Here is a 17,434-nt window from a genome sequence, read left to right as displayed (position 1 = left end):
CAATATGGCTTTGACGTCTTTAGCAAGGAAAATGCTCTTGATCATCTCTTCATCCACCCACTTTCATCCTGAAACAAGCCATCTACTGTAGTGGGCGAACCAATACATTACGGCATAATGATAACTTGAAACGATAGAGACCAAGGGATCCAACGATCGGTCCGAATGTGAACATTCTTGCCTTTCCTTATCTGCCACCATAATCCCATCTCAATCAAGTATCGTGTCGCCAACATATATACAGCACCACGTGTGAATAGGAGAACCCAATTGATGCCAAGAAAACATCCATTGTTGTGATATATTTGGTCTTCAATATGTTCCCAAGCAAACAGTTTGGCTTCACGACCACCGGCCATAGTTTTTCCTAACAAAGCCTGATTGAAAAGATGTAGCTTGCGGAAACCCAATCCTCCCTCATCCTTATGCCGCACAAATCATCCCAATCAATCAAGTGAATACGCCTATTTTCCTTATTATGCCACAAAAAATCAACCATTATCCCTTCAATCTCTCGGCAGATAGAGTGGAAGGAGGAAACAACTCAATATGAACATGGGCATAGCCTGGATGACTGATTGAAGGAGTACCATGCGCTTTGCTTGCGAGAGGTTTCTGCACTTCCAGCTTTGGAGTCGAGTGCATATTCAGTCCTTGAGATACGAAACACCACTGTCTTCGAGCGCTCCACAGCCGCCGGCAAACCCACATACTTATCATGTTTGTCCACGATACTCATGCCAATAAGTCTAACAAGGTCCGCCCGTCTTTCAATCGGTATGTTTTTACTGAACGCCATTGAGGACTTCCCAAAGTTCAACGTCAATCAGAGTGTTGCCTCCAACCATCCCAATACCTGCCTTATACTCCGCAGTACATCATTCATTGCTTGGCAGAAGACCAGGATATCATATGCAAAGAGAAGGTGAGACACAAGGGGACTCTGGCGGCTGATAGCCACTCCACGAATTTCACCTCTCATCTCAGCTCTTTGGAGTAGATTACTAAAAGCTTCTGCATAAAACAACAAAAGATATGGTGATAGAGTGTCCCCTTGACGGAACCCCTGCGGCGGATAAAAGTATCCAAACTTTTTTACAGGTTAGCATAATTGAGCAAGAGACAGTAGAAAGACATAAGCGAATATGGGATATAAAGTTCGGATGAAAACCAAGTTTTGCTAGGACTCTCTAAAGGAAAATCCACTTGACGAGATCATATGTCGTGCTGAGATCAACCTTAAGAGCCACCGATCCTACCGTGCCCCAGTGCTTGTGTCCTAAGTGATGGTTAATCTCATACGCAACAAGAACATTATCAGTGATCAACCTGCCAGGTACAAAAGCTGACTCCGACTCGTAGATGATATTATTCATGAATGGTATCAACCATTTAGCTATCATTTTGGAAGCAATCTTATAGGTGATATTATAGAGACAAATCTGCGGAAAGTAACTCACATTCTCTAGGCTGGAACACTTAGGAATCAAAACTATATATGTGAGTTAAACTTAGGATCAAAACCCTATTATTCAGAAAATCAAGAACAAAAGTTGTGACCTTGTCACCAACAATAGGCCAGAATTTCTAATAAAATACAAGAGACATACATACCGTTAAGGCCTGGTTGTAAAACTTTTCAGGGAATTTCCATTTAACTTCTGTACATGAAAATCAAATAAATTCTATAATATCCAAGAACTTGACAAATCATAATTTTTACATAAACATAAACTCTTACCTTGATCCATTACTTGAAATTACTTGCAGATCACCGAGAACTCTTTAAGTGTAGATTATCTCCTCTAGCCTCTCCTTTCAGTTCTTCTTGATGGTTAGAAGTGTATATTAGACTATGGAATTACGTAAGACCTTTTTTCTTTTTACAACCATTAGTCCAACCTTTACAATTTCTTTATGAAGTAGAGGAGAGGGTATCTTGACCCTTAATTGTAATTCACTTTAATGCTAACTTAACCATCAAAGTTAGACCTTTCAATTACCACCATAAAATATTCTTAATGTGCACTCTTACACTTTATGTCACATGGACCATTAATGATTATAATATTAAAATATTCTAACATTCTCCCACTTGGTCCAAATGACAGCTTGAAGCTTTACGGAAAAGTGCACTCTGAAATTCAACTTTAATAGAATTGAAACTAATGAATCATGGCGGTCACATATTACTACAGGAACATGATCCCTTCCATGTACCACAAATCAATTTCAACTCAAAATTTCTTTTATTTTGAGAAATACCATAAGCCTCAACTTTAATGTCTTGTAAATAAGACTCAACTTGTTATCTTACAATGCATGTGCACAACCTTTCTAGATACAAGATAAATATAATAGAAACAACACTATAATCGAATTCACAGTATTATACCATCGTGAGCAACATCATTTTATTGTATGCATACATTAATAACTGTTATGCTAACAAGGACTTTGCTATTATACCCATTCTTTCAACATGTCCAGAAAATATCTTAGGTGGTAAACCCTTAGTCAACGGATCCGCTACTATAAGATCCATATTAATGTGCTCAATTGATACTCGATGTTTCTGCACCTCTTCCTTTACTAACAAGTACTTTAATTCCATGTGTTTTGCACTTTTAGAGTACTTATCATTCTTTGAGAAGAAGACAGCTGCAAAATTATCACAATAAATTCTCAGCGGCTTGGCTATACTGTTGACAATCCCAAGTCTTGAGATAAAGTTTCGCAACCACAATCCATGAACCGTGGCCTCAAAGCATGCCACAAATTCAGCCTCCATAGTGGAAGTAGCAATGACAGATTGTTTTCCACTTTTCCATAATACAACTCCTTCAGCTAATAGGAACACGTAACCGGATTTTGATTTTCTGGTGTCTATACATCCGGTATAATCTGAATCTAAATATCCAATCACCTCAAGATAATAAGATCTTTTGTACATTAACATGTGGTCCTTAGTGCCTTGTAAATGCCAAAAGACTTTCTTTGCAGCTTTCCAGTGGTCCATCCCGGGATTACTTTGATATCGACCAAGCATACCAATAACAAAACTGATATCTGGTCGAGTACATGTTTGAACATACATGAGACTCCCAACCACTGATGCATAGGGAATTGATTCCATCTCCTTTCGTTCCAAATCATTCTTGGGACATTGCATTTGATTAAATTTGTCCCCTTTCTGTATTGGAACAATCCCTGCGGAACATTTATCCATTTTGAATCTTTCTAAGACTTTGTAGATATAACATTTTTGAGACAATCCTAACAATCCTTGCAATCTGTCCCGGAATATTTCTATTCTAATCACATAGGATGCCTCACACATATCTTCCATTTCAAAGTTCTTAGAAAGAAACTTCTTTACATCATGTAACATACTAGTGTCATTTGCAGCAAGTAAAATGTCATCAACATACACGACCAAAATAACAATACGGCTCCCACTGAATTTCATATAGATGCATCGGTCAACGATGTTTTCTATAAATCGATAAGATGTAATGGTATTATTAAACTTAAGATACCATTGACGGGAGGCTTGTTGTAGTCCGTATATTGATTTCCTCAGCTTACACACCATAGTTTCTTTTCCTGTGGCCAGAAAACCTTCCGGTTGTTCCATAGATACTTCCTCCTCCAAGTTACCATTAAGAAAAGCGATCTTTACATCCATCTGGTGAAGCTCTAAATCGTAATGAGCTACTAGAGCCAAAATAATTCTTAAGGAATCTTTCTTAGAAACTAAAGAGAAAGTTTCCTTATAATCGATACCATCTTTTTTAGTGTAACCTTTAGCAACGAGTCTGGTTTTATACGTTTCAATGTTGCCTTTTGAGTCTTGCTTAGTCTTAAAGACCCACTTACAGCCTACTCGTTTGTAACCTTCAGACAACTCTACCAAGTCCCAGACATTGTTGTCACTCATTGACTTTAATTCTTCTTTCATGGCATCAATCCACTTTTCAGAATTACTACATTCTATGGCTTGTTGGAACGTGACATGATCTTTATCAATACTCAAATCACATTCATGCTCGAGAGAATAAATCACATAATCATCAGAGATAGTTGATCTTCTTTGGCTTTCAGATCGTCGTAACATGGCTTCTTTTGTAATTCATTTATCTCCGGCATACTATTCATTTGTTCATTGTGTATACGTTCAAGATATGGGTTAGGAACTTCTATTTCTTGTTCCATAATGTCGCGTAACTGTGATGCAACAATAGGAATATGAACAACATCATTAGATATAATGGGTGAAGATGCTTCAACCCGTATCTCATTGATGTCAACCTTTCGTAGTTCCTCACTCCCACTAATCTATCCATTCTCAATTAATCGAGCATTGTCTGTCTCAATTATTCGCGTACTATGATTAGGACAATAAAATCTATACCCCTTAGATTTCTCAAGATAGCAATGAAATAACCACTGACTTTCCTAGCATCAAGCTTCTTTTCATGTGGATTATATATTCTCACTTCAGCTGGACAACCTCAAATACGGAGATGCTTCAAACTCGGCTTTCTACCAGTCCACAGTTCATAAGGAGTTTTGGGAACTGCCTTACTAGGAACCCGATTGAGAAGATATGCAGCAGTCTTTAAAGCATATTTCCACAATGAAAGAGGTAAAGAAGTATTGCTTAACATACTCCTAACCATGTCCATTAATGTACGATTCCACCTTTCAGCTACACCATTCTGTTGATGTGTACCAGGCATTGTATACTGTGCACAAATGTCTCGACTTTCAAGGAACTTTGCAAATGGACCAGGATTTTGTCCAGTCTCATTATACCTTCCATAATACTCACCACCCCTATCAAATCTCACGATTTTCACTTTTCTATCTAGCTACCTTTCTACCTCATTAATGAACACCTCAAGGATGTCAACTGAATGAGACTTATCATGTAGCAGATATAAATAACCATAACGTGAGAAATCATCGATAAAAGTGATGAAGTACTTTTCGCCGCTCCAAGAAGGAATGTCAAAAGGGCCACATATATCAGTATGAATTATCTCTAATAGCTGAGTGCTTCTTGTGGCTAGTTTCATTAACCTCATGATTCATTCCTTGGAAATATGACCTAGTCTTTGATGCCACAATGAAGCAGAATTTGCATTATGTGCACAATGTTTAATACCAATACTATGCTCAATGTTAAACAGGGAATCAGAGAACTTTTCATCAAGATTAAAACGATACAAATCCATTAAGCAAAGTACCAGAACCACAACAGTACTTTTGTTTTAACAACTTAAATGTACCATGTTTAATCTCAAAACAAAAACCATTATTATCCAGTACTGATACAGAAACTAAATTTCTAGTGCATTCAGGTATGAGACACTTTTCTAGATCTAAATGACATCCAGTGTCCAAGATCAATCTGTACGTCCCTATACCCTCGATGCGTGCCTTCATTCTATTTCCCATAAACAAGAATTGTTCAGTTCCGTTTATGGGCTGGATTGAACGGAATCCCTGTGTAACATGAGACACATGGGTAGTAGCACCAAAATCTAACCACCAGGTATTAAAAGGGACTTCAATAAGATTTGATTTGAAACATACAGAAACATAATGTATACCTTTCTTTTCGAACCAAGCCTTTCTTTTCGGACAATCTTTCTTTACATGCCCAAGTTTCCTGCAGAAATAACATCTCTGCTCTTTATGGACATGACCCTCATTGACCTTCATTGCGGTCTTTCCTTTACTCTTACCCCTTTTTTCTGGTTTTTCTTTACTGCTGCTAACACCATCATTAATTGTGAGATGGACAGACTGTTCCTTTATTTTCTTCAATCTCCCTTCCTCCTGAACCAACATGGCTTTAAGCTCTTGAAAGTTCTATTTTTCTTTTATGGTGTTATAATTCACCTGGAACTGACCAAACTCAGCAGGAAGAGAATTGATAATAAATTGTACTAGGAACGAATCGCTCACATCCATCCCCAGAGCCTTCAACTTTGCTGCTAGATTGACATCTCAGTCACATGATCATGAGTGGAGCACGACCAATTAAACCTCTTCGTGGTCAGCTCACTCATGAGGCTCCCAAGAATGGACTTATCCGTAATGTCCGATTGCGAATACTCCTTTATTTTCATCAGAAATTTCCTAGCATCGTTAGTCTTAGGCATTGATGGCTTTACTGATTCTGCCATGGTCATCCTCATCAAGTTTAAGCCCAGCCGATTAGACTTTTCCCAAGTCTCAAAGTATGACTTTTCGGCTGCCGTGCTGGTACCCGTTATGGCTTTGGGCTTTCCGTCAGTAACTATCACTAAATCCAAATTCATAACACCTAGTTGAAATTGAATTTGTTCATACCATTCAGCGTAGTTAAGCCCGTTAAACTTGATAACAGAGTTACTCGATGTGAACATGTTCAGTGATGCTGCAAGACATTAATACATGTCAATACTATAATGCATTGAGTTTAACTGTACTAGATCCAGACGATCATACACCAAAACTTTAAGCGCATATTCAAATTAACCTTCGGGTTTTCCTTAAATACACAAATAACTATAATGATGCCGAATAATTTTTTTTTATGGATAATCAAATAAACATGAATATTATCTTTAGATAAAAAAACATGTCTGTGATTAATCCCTATAATGTCATTGATTATATTGCAATGATCCACCTTTGGGTGACCTCCAAGCAGCATAATCAAACAACCCAATTGTTGAATCAAAACTTTTAATGGCATCTTGAACAATTCGAATAAGTTTAATTAATATGCTTAATGATCATTTCAGCCAGGCACTTTGGTGACTAACAAGCTACTTTGAAAAAATTTAACATAAAACTAAAACACCTTACATATCCAATATACCTTTAAGCTTGGCCACTTTGGTGACTAACAAGTTAGTGCTTGAATATATACAAACTGTACAATTTGTGTAAACATATCACAAATATAAACTTTACATGTAAAAGCCAAACACATGTATGTGCATAAATTAATATCCATTAAAATGTCAAATATTCATAACATTCATCAAACATTAGAGAATATTATGTCAAAATAAATATGACAATCCTTACATAATGGGAGAACAATTAACTTTAAATCCTTTTGGCACATACATATATATGATAATAGAAGCAAGCATTTCATGATAAACTCTATCAAATCATGAAACCTATATGCATCAATAATACCTTAAATATTAATCATAAAAGATTAATCGCAGCAGAATACAATTCATAAACTATGATGGATCAAAACTTTCATTGGAACATTATGACTTGTTAAACAATGGGCTCTGATACCACATGTAAAACTTTACATGAAATTTCCATTTAACTTATGTACATGAAAATCAAATAAATTCTATAATGTCCAAGAACTCGAAAAATCATAATTTTTACATAAACATAAACTCTTACCTTGATCCATTACTTGAAATTACTTGCAGATCACCGAGAACTCTTTAAGTGTAGATTATCCTCTCTAGCCTCTCCTTTCAGTTCTTCTTGATGGTTAGAAGTGTATATTAGACTATGCAATTACGTAAAATCTTTTTTCTTTTTACAACTATTAGTCCAACCTTTACAATTTTTTATGAGGTAGAGGAGAGGGTATCTTGACCCTTGGTTGTAATCCAATTTAATGCTAACTTAACCATCAAAGTTAGACCTTTTAATTATCACCATAAAATATCCTTAATGTGCACTCTTACACTTTATGTCACATGGACCACAATGATTGTAATTAAACTATTCTAACACTGGTAACTTATAGGGTTACATCTCAGAGATAGCAGTCTTCACTTCTTCAATTGAGAATAGTTGAATAAGGGCCATTTTCATGTCCGCACTAACTCTCGCCGTCATCCCCTCAAGAGTTGTGTTGATGTCCTCCTCCTTCGGGTTAATAATACAAAACTAATGCTGAAAATGCTCCAAAATTGTAGACTGCACGTCTGACGCCAAGTACACCACTGACCAGCTAAATTGCGGAGGCGTGCAGTGGAATTCTTTTTCTATCGTGAGGTTGCCATAGCGTGGAAATAAGTTGTATTATGATTTCCTTCCTGAAATCATTGAGCTTTCCCTCTCTGTCCACATAATCTCCTCCAGGGCTAGAATCTCTTCCGTCATGAAGTAGTTGACTCGGTAATAGGACTCTTAGCTAACCCATCAAGTTGCTCTTCAATTTTCTTGATACGTAGCTTAACCCTACCAAAGCTAACCCGTTCACTATTAAGCAAACTAACCTGCACGTTCCTGATACATTCCAAAATCTGCTCCCCGGCCCTGCTAACTATGACCTGTTGCATCTCCAACCACACCAAATGACATACTCACATTCAGGCGATCGAGCCCACGTAGCCTCAAAGCGGGATAACTTCTTAGGCTTAAGTGTCACTCTGCGTCCGCTTGCATATTCAACACTAAAGTGCAATGATTCAAACCTCTAGCAACCCCTACCTCTACATGAGCATTAGGGAATAACACCTTCCAACCCGATGATGCACACGCTCTGTCTAAGCAGACCCGAATAGTATCTGGAGCATCCCTCATGTTAGACCATGTGAAACTTTATCCCCACAGTACCCCAAATCCATGAGCCGGCAGTCCAATAGACACGAACGAAAAGCCTCAATCTGATGCCGAGGTCATTATGTACTTGTCTTCTCATGAGAGGTTGTATTTCATTAAAATCTCTCATGCACAACCATGGGTGAACAAAAACTCCATTGAGCACATTTGAAGCAAGTTCCATGTTAAGCTACCTTAGGGTGGTTGTATATTCCCGTGAAGCGCCATCCCTCTGTGTCATCATTGTTCGAGACTCCTACGTCAATGTGAGACACTGAGAGCGCTAAGTTGACATCCTACGCATAGTAAAATTAGATCTTCTCCTTTGCGTTGAGTTGCCAACTTACTTATTAGTAACATGTGGAGTCTGTTTTATTATAATCAACCCTTAAGAAACTATATTCTAGTAGAAAAATGATCTGGAGCAGCCGCATTTCAAACCACATAAATTTTATAATTTGAAATTACCTTATATAATATTTTCTACATACATCCACAACTTGACCAAAAATAATTTTGACCAGGGTGGATGTCGCAGGTCCAAGTACGGGGGGATTGTTGTTGGTCGCATGTCCTTGATTCAGAAGCAAGGATCCGACCTTGGTCCTCAATCTTGAAGTATGGATTGGCCTATAACACAAATCATTATACTCGCTACAATAGTCTCATCTTAAACTCTCTGATACTTAAGTCAAAATTTTTTTAAATAATAGGGATTGGAGAGCTAGACTTACATAAATGCATACCTACCAAATAGGGAATAACGAATACTTATAGCGCAAATGTTCGTAAATGTATAGATCCAAATGTCTCCAATGGAGCCTTTGATTGGAAAACACATAGCCCAGTATTCACGTTTTGGTGCGTTGGTCAGTCGACTAGGGTCAGGCTTGAGTTGGATTAAAAAAATATACGTACCTATGTCCTATTGTATAATTTGCAGTCTTAAGGCATTTTCAGGGACATAAGAGAGTTCTTTTGAGAAATTTTACCAGATAACCCCCCATGAAATTCCTAAGACTAAAGAATATTTAATGACTTGAGAATACCTCAGAAAGACCATTTGCCATGAAACAAAAGTTAGAAGAACTTATACATATATACACATATGTATATATGTATTTAGTACTAGGTAAGTACGTCGTAGAGAACGAATATTACAAGTTACGTAGAAGATTATGATTGAATGATTAATGTATTGTGTGGCATGAAAGCGCAGTGCCTCCGACCCCATCATCTCTGTCTGTTGGGCACATTGTCGTTGGGATTGGGCACATGAATAACACGAGTGAATGTGTGAGCGAAAATTAAAAGAAAGCGAGATGATGATGACGATGATGATGATGTGAAGACAGTGGTTAGTTTCCGGGGAGCTTTTCTCTTAGATTTTTAAGGTCTAACGTCAGGTTTCAAGACATGGACATCTCTGCCCCTCACCTTTTGGACTTGTCCAGACCTCCAAAGTCCAATCTGGGACCCCCCACCCTCTATGCTACCTACAATTGGCCCCCAACGACCCCTCGATCCATTCCCTATGTGGATATTTAAATACAAAAACAATATATATATATATATATATATATATGCATATATGATAATTTTAGTGTATGTTGTTTCACTATTTCTGTATTCTAAGTGACAAAAAGTTTATTTGGTCTCACCAATACTTTTAAGATTTTAATAGTGACATGTATATATAATTAGCAAGAATGAATGGCAAAAGATTGTGCATAAGTTGTCCCAAGAACCAATTAGTGACAACCTAGTAAAATTGATTACTTATTATCACAATTACTTAAACTACATGACAATTTTATATATAATTTTTGTTATTAATTAATAGTTATATTATGATACAATTAAATATTTTTTATAATCATTTTAGACTTGTTGCTAATTAATATTATAATTTTCTTTTGTAATAATTTTGTATAATGTCGTCACTATAGTCAATTTATAACAACATTTTTATAGTAATAATACGAATATAATAAATAAAAATTATGTTTATTGTTGATAATTGTCATTGCAAACAATTCTAATGATTAATTTTTGCAGAATCTTTTCGTCACTAATTATTATAAGTGACACAAATTTTAACGCAAATATTCTTACTATTAAAGTATAATGTTGCCTAATAATTATTATTAGTGGCAGTTAATATATTTTCGATCATTTTATTTTTTTATTGTTGATTTTCTTTTCTGGTGACAACATAATTATATATTATATAAACAAGGAGATTTATATTATTTTTATATTGTAATGTTTAGTTTTTGATATTTTTATAGTCAATAATATAATCATAAAACTCATTATTAATAGAGTACAAGAAAATAGAATATTAGTGACAAAATATCAAGTGATAATTTTATAGTTATCACTAAAAATATATATTAAGTCACAATAATTTTAATTTGTCAATTGTATAATTATGAGTGACAAAAATTTATATAAAGTTATCACTAAATACAATTAGTGACATATCTATTGTGACGACTTAGTTACAACATAATATAGTAACAATTATTATTTATTGTAATTGGGTTGTTACTATACATGAGTTACTAATCGTATGTATTGATAACTTTGTACACATTGTTTTGTCACTTAATATAGAACAGTTTTTACAAAATAATAGTAATTATTAAAATCATAAATTTATTACTGTGATAAAATAAACTTTTTTGACATTAAATATATATAATTAATGACAATATTAAAATTGTCCCCTAATTTTTCTTATCACTGATTTTGTATTTTTTTTTTGTAGTAAATACATAGGATATGATAATCTTATAATTTATAATATTTTCACATTGATATATATATATATATATGGAAAATTTTCTGTTCGAATATTGTAAAGCGGTTGGTAGTCTTGAAGTTGCTGGAGACCCCACTTGAAGCCCCATGATACCGAACCATGCATATTTACCCTACCACTTCATATAAATCATCATCTCCTTCTCTCCCGTTCCCCATAACTTTTCCCTCTAAATTCAATCTCTTTTCGCTGAAAAACAGGGTTTTCTCCTCGGCAGCTTCTTACTTGATTCTCTCTCTCTCTCTCTTTCTCTCTCTCCCTCTCTCTCTCTATATATATATATATTTATATTTATATAACGGGCAAGATACATATGCATACGATGTCGGACAACATGAACTTGTCCGTGAATGGTCGGTCCCAAGTCCCTCCCGGATTCCGTTTCCATCCGACGGAGGAGGAGCTTCTTCACTATTACCTCCGAAAGAAAGTGGCTTACGAGAAAATCGATCTTGATGTCATACGAGACGTCGACCTTAACAAACTCGAGCCATGGGATATTCAAGGTAATTTTGAGGATGTGCTGGAATTCTTGGTACCAATTTCTTTTACTAAAATGATGTGAGACCCTCTGCTTGTTTCATGTACGTATCGACGTTTTCGACACCATTGATTTGATATAGATCTCTCATTTTTTGTTTAAAATTTGTTTATAGAGAAATGCAAGATAGGGTCCACCCCACAGAACGACTGGTACTTCTTCAGTCACAAAGACAAGAAGTACCCGACGGGGACAAGGACAAACCGGGCGACTGCTGCCGGTTTCTGGAAGGCGACAGGGCGGGATAAGGTGATATACAGCAACGGAAGGAGAATTGGAATGCGAAAGACTTTGGTTTTCTACAGGGGAAGAGCTCCACATGGCCAGAAATCAGACTGGATCATGCATGAATACAGGCTTGATGATAACACTCATGACTCTGCTCATGTAATTCATTCTTTCAACCCCTTTTTCTTGCTGCACCTTTTTGTTTAGTCGCCTGATTAATAATTAAGTCATCCCTTAACTTCTACAATAACAGGGGGTGCAATTTTGGTCATGTCACTATAGGGATTAGAATTTTCATTTTATTGGAATTTAATTTGACAATTAAGTCTTCTAATGTTAAAAAGATGGGGACATTAAGCATAAAATTCCATAGAAATCGCTAATTTGAGAGGCAATGGCATGTGGCCAGAAATTCAACTTTTAGGGCTCACTTGAGACGTACATGCTTCATCCCAATTAGAATTTGAAAATTTTAGTCGATTTTGTCCTTAATGTCCCATTCTTTTTAAAGGGTTAAATGCGATTTACCCTCTGTGATATATGAAGTAAGTAAAAAATTCCATGTGAATTTTTTTTAGCAAATTCTTCATTTTCCACATGGATAATTACTATTTTTTTCCACAAAGAATTTTTTGTTTATTTCACATATCAGAGGGGGTAAATTGTAATTTTTCCTCTTTTTAAATTGCAAAACCTGATTACCAAATTAAATTCTAAAATTATAAAATTATTATCCTGCATAATTACATGACTGAAAGTACAATTTTACCCTCAAATTTTATAATCATATATTAATTAATTATTTCCTTTACCAAAATAGAGCTCCATTAATTTGTTTCCGAAAAGTGGCAAATTAAATAAGACTCTATTATTTAATATATACTTCTAAAAGTACATTTATCGTGAATAACTCCTAATCACAATTTTCAAGAATAAAAGTATAAAGTTAATTATACAAGAACTTTACGTTTTGATCCATCCAAGTAGAGTCACATGAACATAATTTCTATGTCTGAAGATATTTACATGACTCTCAGCTGAGTTTGGTGTTTCACCTAACTCGTACCGTAATTCAGAATCTTTTCTTGATTTTGTGTGTTGTATACTTTCCTGACGCAAAAATAGCGCTAATCGCACAAATCCAGGGTCCAAGTATTGCTGGAGACTCGACAGGGCCAGAAGAAGGCTGGGTGGTTTGCCGCGTTTTCAAGAAAAAAAACTATCACAAAACATCTCCAGAGCTCCCCCTGATCACTTCATCCATCTCCAGAACGTCGAACCTTCCACGAAACGATGGTGTCCTGGATCAGATACTCATGTACATGGGAAGATCATCATCTTCCAGCTGCAAGCAAGAAAGCCATGATCAATCCAGGAACGACGAAAACCTGCTGGAGTTTCCTAATCCTGCAGCAGACTTTGCCCACCTTCCAGGCCTGGAAAGTCCACCACTTGATCCATCCTACAAGTCTCCAGGCCCTGACGATATGGTAACAGACATCGGACCCTCATCGGCTGATTGGGTCGCACTGGACCGCCTGGTGGCTTCTCAGCTTAATGGCCAATGTTCCAAGCAATTTTCCAGCTTTAACAACGAAGATTTCTGCTTTTCCTTTGAACATGACGAGATGCAATTGGTGAACATGCATTCTTCTCATGATCATAGACCAAATCACCAGATCTCAAGTTCAGACGCTGATTTTTGGAGTTTTGCCCGATCCTCGTCGTCGTTGTCATCGTCGTCTTCGGACCCGTTATCTCACTTGTCTGTATAATACAAGTTAAATGATATATATATACGGTTGATGAATCGTAGGTTTGAAATCATAATAAATCTAGATTCTGAAAGAATATACGTATATATATACATGCATGTTACTGTATTGTGTAAAATTAATATGGAATTATGAGATAAGATGATATGGATGGCTGATTCACCAACTAACCATGTATGGTATGGTTTGACATTATTAAAACCATGTTTTCTCTGGGAGCATCATTGTCTGAAACGATACCTCCGTACTGACAGAGAATGTCTGCTATTCTCCCTTGATATGCGTGTAACTTGTCTTTTTTTTTTTCCGAAATTCTATTCTATCAATTGGGACATTAATTATTATGTTTTTGGATTTAGTAAACATTAACAGTTATACAAGTAATGTATGAACATTGAAATCTTATAATTTATTGCAATAATCATGGATGTCTATATGATGATGTCATTATTATGCAATCATATTTATATATATATCCTAGGTTTTATAAGAATCTTTCCGTATTAAATCTCTATCACATATTTCACTAAAAGAAAATATGGGTTTTCGTTATAATTAATTATTATAATTAAAAGTAAAAGCTAGTAGTGAATATTAATTAATAATGATTGTGCGGTGTCGATTATTAGTCGTTATTTTTACAAATAAATTCAAAATATTAATTATAACCAAAACTACAATAAATATATTTTCTAGCTATACGTAAAATCATAATTTATTGACTAATTATGGTCAAACTTTAAATTTTTATATCGATTTTATTTGATTGTATTAGATAGTATTAATTTGCTATAACTTTTAAAACGTGGTGATTTATATTTTAAAAAATAATTCATTCAATTTTTAAAGATTTGAGATGATAAATATTAGGGTAAATTGCATAATACCCCATGTGTTCTAGGAAAATAGCATGAAATCCTCATGTGTTATATTTATATACAAAAAAACCCAACATGTTATTAAAAAAACAAATTATCCATCTCTGACGGAGAGTGATGAACACGAGCCGATAGTGCCAATTGGTATCATTTTTTTGGCCTTTTTTAATGTTACTTTTAGTTAATAAATGTCCATTGTGCCCTCTGCTTTGTTAGACATTTAAGGTGTGGAAATACTTTTTCATTCTCATTTTGTGAAAAGCATTATTTTAATAAAGTATATATTATTGATTAATTTGATTTATTATTTAATTTAATATATTTTAAATAAATTGTATTTATTTATGAAATATATTGACTAAATATTAAAATACTTCAAATATATATAATTTTTAAAATTTAAAGTTACAAATCACAATACGAAACTATTATACTAAAATCACTTTTCAAATTTAAGTATTTATATAAATATAAATATAAATCTATTATAATAATTATATATTACTAATTAAATTAAACTATTATTTAGTTTAAACATGTTTTCATCAAAAGTTGTATTTATTTATAGAATATACTAATTAAATGTTAAAATACTAAAACATTGTATAATATATTAAGTTATTTATAAAAAAATATTTAAATTAAAATGCCATATGCTTTTAAATTAAAAATTTAATAGTTATTTTATTATATTTAAAATTTTGAAAAATAAATTATTTTTACTTTATTTCTAAAAAAAATATTTTTCAAAATAAAATTTATTTTATATGTATGTATATTCTTTATATAAAATAAATAAAAATCTAAAACTAAAAGAATGTAAAACAAAATAGAAAAGTTAATGTCTTCCTCACCACAGTTCTCATCTCCCCCTCCGCCTCCGCTCGTTGCAGGTCATTACACATTGTCGCTTGATGACTCAGGTTTTGGACGACGGGGGCGCGATCGCCCTAGCGCCATCACCCAGATCCATCGAGATCGTGCCCAATCGAGTCACCGCCCCTTCCAGAAGAGGGCGACGGTGCTCCCTTCTGCTGGCAGCTGAATCGCATCTAAGACAGTGACCGCCTGTCACGTTCTTGTAGAAATTTGGGTGGGAAAATGAAGAAGAAAACGACAGAGAAGAGGAAGCAGAAAAACTTCATAAAAATTTCATTAAAAAACTGAAAATGGTTCCTCCTCAGTACATAAAAACATCCAATGGATCTTATCATTAATTGAATTACAATTCTCTAAAACTATTCCCAGAATTGTAAGGACCAAGCTCGCGCCTCCCTTCTCTGGCTCTTTCTTTCTGCAGAAATCTGAACTCCAGCAGCTCAGATGTTGTCACCCACGCCTGCACCAGGAGCTGCCACATGTCCCTCTTTCACTTCCTCAGCAGCTTCCAAAACGAACGTCGCCTTTTGCCAAAATCCCCAATTCTCTAGCTCGCCCTAATTTCGAAGCAGAAACGGCGTCGCCCTTGCTCTAAATGCCCAATTCCCCTTTTAATTCAGATTTGCCCTTGATCGAACAGCTCAGATCATCCTTCACCATCCAACGGCCACTTAAAGAAGTCGCATTTCCCCTTAAAATCGTGACATTCCCTCCTTTTTTTCTTCCTTGCCCCAAGGATCAAAGTCTGGGAAACGAGCTGCCATGGAATGATAATCTTCCCAGGTTGCCTGTTCTGGAGAAGAATGTGACCAGTGGATAAGAACTTGTGGTACCCCAACATTATTTCGAGGAATGAGCCTCCTTGCTAGGATAGCCAGTGGAAAAACCTTGTAAACTTCATCCTCCATTTCAGGTAGATTCACAGAGGGCATGTATTTGGAGCCTATCTTCTTCTTCAGAAGAGAAACATGGAAAACAGGATGAATTTTTTATTCAGGGGGTAGAGCAAGTCTGTAGGCCACCTTCCCCACTCCCTCAATCACTGCATAAGGCCCAAAGTATCTCACAGATAATTTCAGATTCTTCCTTAATGCTACTGAAGCCTGCCTGTAAGGTTGTAGCTTAAGGAAGACTTCATCACCAATGTTAAACTCTCTTTCTGTCCTCTTCTTATCCGCGTATATTTTCATCCTTTGTTATGCCTGTTGAAGGTTTTCCTTCAACAATTGAAGTACTTTAACCCTGTTCCTCATCAATTCTTCAACATATGAGTGATGACTTTGTAAATAAGGACCAATTGATTGTTGATTTGGAGGATAACCATATAGTGCCTCAAAAGGAGTAGCTCTAAGCCCCGAATGAAAATTGGTGTTGTACCAGAATTCAGAAAGAGATATCCACTGAGACCACCTTTTCGGATGTTGATGACACATGCACCTGAGATATGTTTCCAAGCATTGATTCACTATCTCTGTTTGGCCATCTGTTTGAGGGTGATAAGCAGACGACATGTCTAAGGAAACCCCAGTTAAACTAAATAACTCCTCCCAGAAGTAGCTTGTGAAAATTTTATCCCTGTCAGTCACAATACTAAGAAGCAATCCATGCAATTTGTAAACATGTTCAAAGAATATCTTTTCAATGCTAACAACAGTGTAGGGGTGTTTGAGAGCAATAAAATGGGAGTACTTAGTCAATCTATCAACTATAACCAAGA

The 17,434-nt window shown here is 35.5% G+C and overlaps 3 protein-coding genes across 3 annotated transcripts; 1 reads left to right on the top strand and 2 right to left on the bottom strand.

Annotated features, from left to right (window-relative positions):
* Window positions 1–544: 544 nt before the first annotated feature.
* LOC148787846 (uncharacterized) lies at window positions 545–1,403 on the bottom strand. Its single transcript, XM_088881409.1, has 3 exons — window positions 1,239–1,403; window positions 857–1,090; window positions 545–805 (listed from the first exon to the last, which is right to left on the bottom strand). The coding sequence occupies exons 1-3, from the start codon at window positions 1,401–1,403 to the stop codon at window positions 545–547; spliced, it is 660 nt and encodes a 219-aa protein (XP_088737535.1).
* A 10,175-nt stretch (window positions 1,404–11,578) lies between these two features.
* LOC105164468 (NAC domain-containing protein 12) lies at window positions 11,579–14,178 on the top strand. Its single transcript, XM_011083118.3, has 3 exons — window positions 11,579–11,922; window positions 12,073–12,344; window positions 13,331–14,178. The coding sequence occupies exons 1-3, from the start codon at window positions 11,730–11,732 to the stop codon at window positions 13,958–13,960; spliced, it is 1,095 nt and encodes a 364-aa protein (XP_011081420.2). The 5' UTR covers window positions 11,579–11,729; the 3' UTR covers window positions 13,961–14,178.
* Window positions 14,179–16,409: 2,231 nt separating this feature from the next.
* On the bottom strand, window positions 16,410–16,907 carry LOC148787845 (uncharacterized). Its single transcript, XM_088881407.1, has 2 exons — window positions 16,740–16,907; window positions 16,410–16,670 (listed from the first exon to the last, which is right to left on the bottom strand). The coding sequence occupies exons 1-2, from the start codon at window positions 16,905–16,907 to the stop codon at window positions 16,410–16,412; spliced, it is 429 nt and encodes a 142-aa protein (XP_088737533.1).
* Between the last annotated feature and the right edge of the window lie 527 nt (window positions 16,908–17,434).

This window comes from Sesamum indicum, linkage group LG6 (genome assembly GCF_026168435.1).
Source record: "Sesamum indicum cultivar Baizhima isolate 11 linkage group LG6, ASM2616843v1, whole genome shotgun sequence".
Classification (NCBI taxonomy): Eukaryota; Viridiplantae; Streptophyta; class Magnoliopsida; order Lamiales; family Pedaliaceae; genus Sesamum; species Sesamum indicum.
The sequence above is the reverse complement of the archived record's forward strand: the minus strand, read 5'-3'. Positions and strand labels throughout refer to the sequence as shown.

Excerpts from the sequence above, each read along its gene's own strand:
- LOC105164468 (XM_011083118.3), top strand. The coding sequence starts at position 11,730 with ATGCATACGATGTCGGACAACATGAACTTGTCCGTGAATGGTCGGTCC. Across the intron at positions 11,923-12,072 it reads CGAGCCATGGGATATTCAAG|AGAAATGCAAGATAGGGTCC; the intron begins GTAATTTTGAGG and ends ATTTGTTTATAG. Across the intron at positions 12,345-13,330 it reads ACACTCATGACTCTGCTCAT|GGTCCAAGTATTGCTGGAGA; the intron begins GTAATTCATTCT and ends GCACAAATCCAG.
- LOC148787846 (XM_088881409.1), bottom strand. The coding sequence starts at position 1,403 with ATGATAGCTAAATGGTTGATACCATTCATGAATAATATCATCTACGAG. Across the intron at positions 1,091-1,238 it reads TAGGATCGGTGGCTCTTAAG|TTTGGATACTTTTATCCGCC; the intron begins GTTGATCTCAGC and ends CCTGTAAAAAAG. Across the intron at positions 806-856 it reads TACTGCGGAGTATAAGGCAG|TCCTCAATGGCGTTCAGTAA; the intron begins GTATTGGGATGG and ends AACTTTGGGAAG.
- LOC148787845 (XM_088881407.1), bottom strand. The coding sequence starts at position 16,907 with ATGAAAATATACGCGGATAAGAAGAGGACAGAAAGAGAGTTTAACATT. Across the intron at positions 16,671-16,739 it reads TGATTGAGGGAGTGGGGAAG|AAGAAGATAGGCTCCAAATA; the intron begins GTGGCCTACAGA and ends TCTCTTCTGAAG.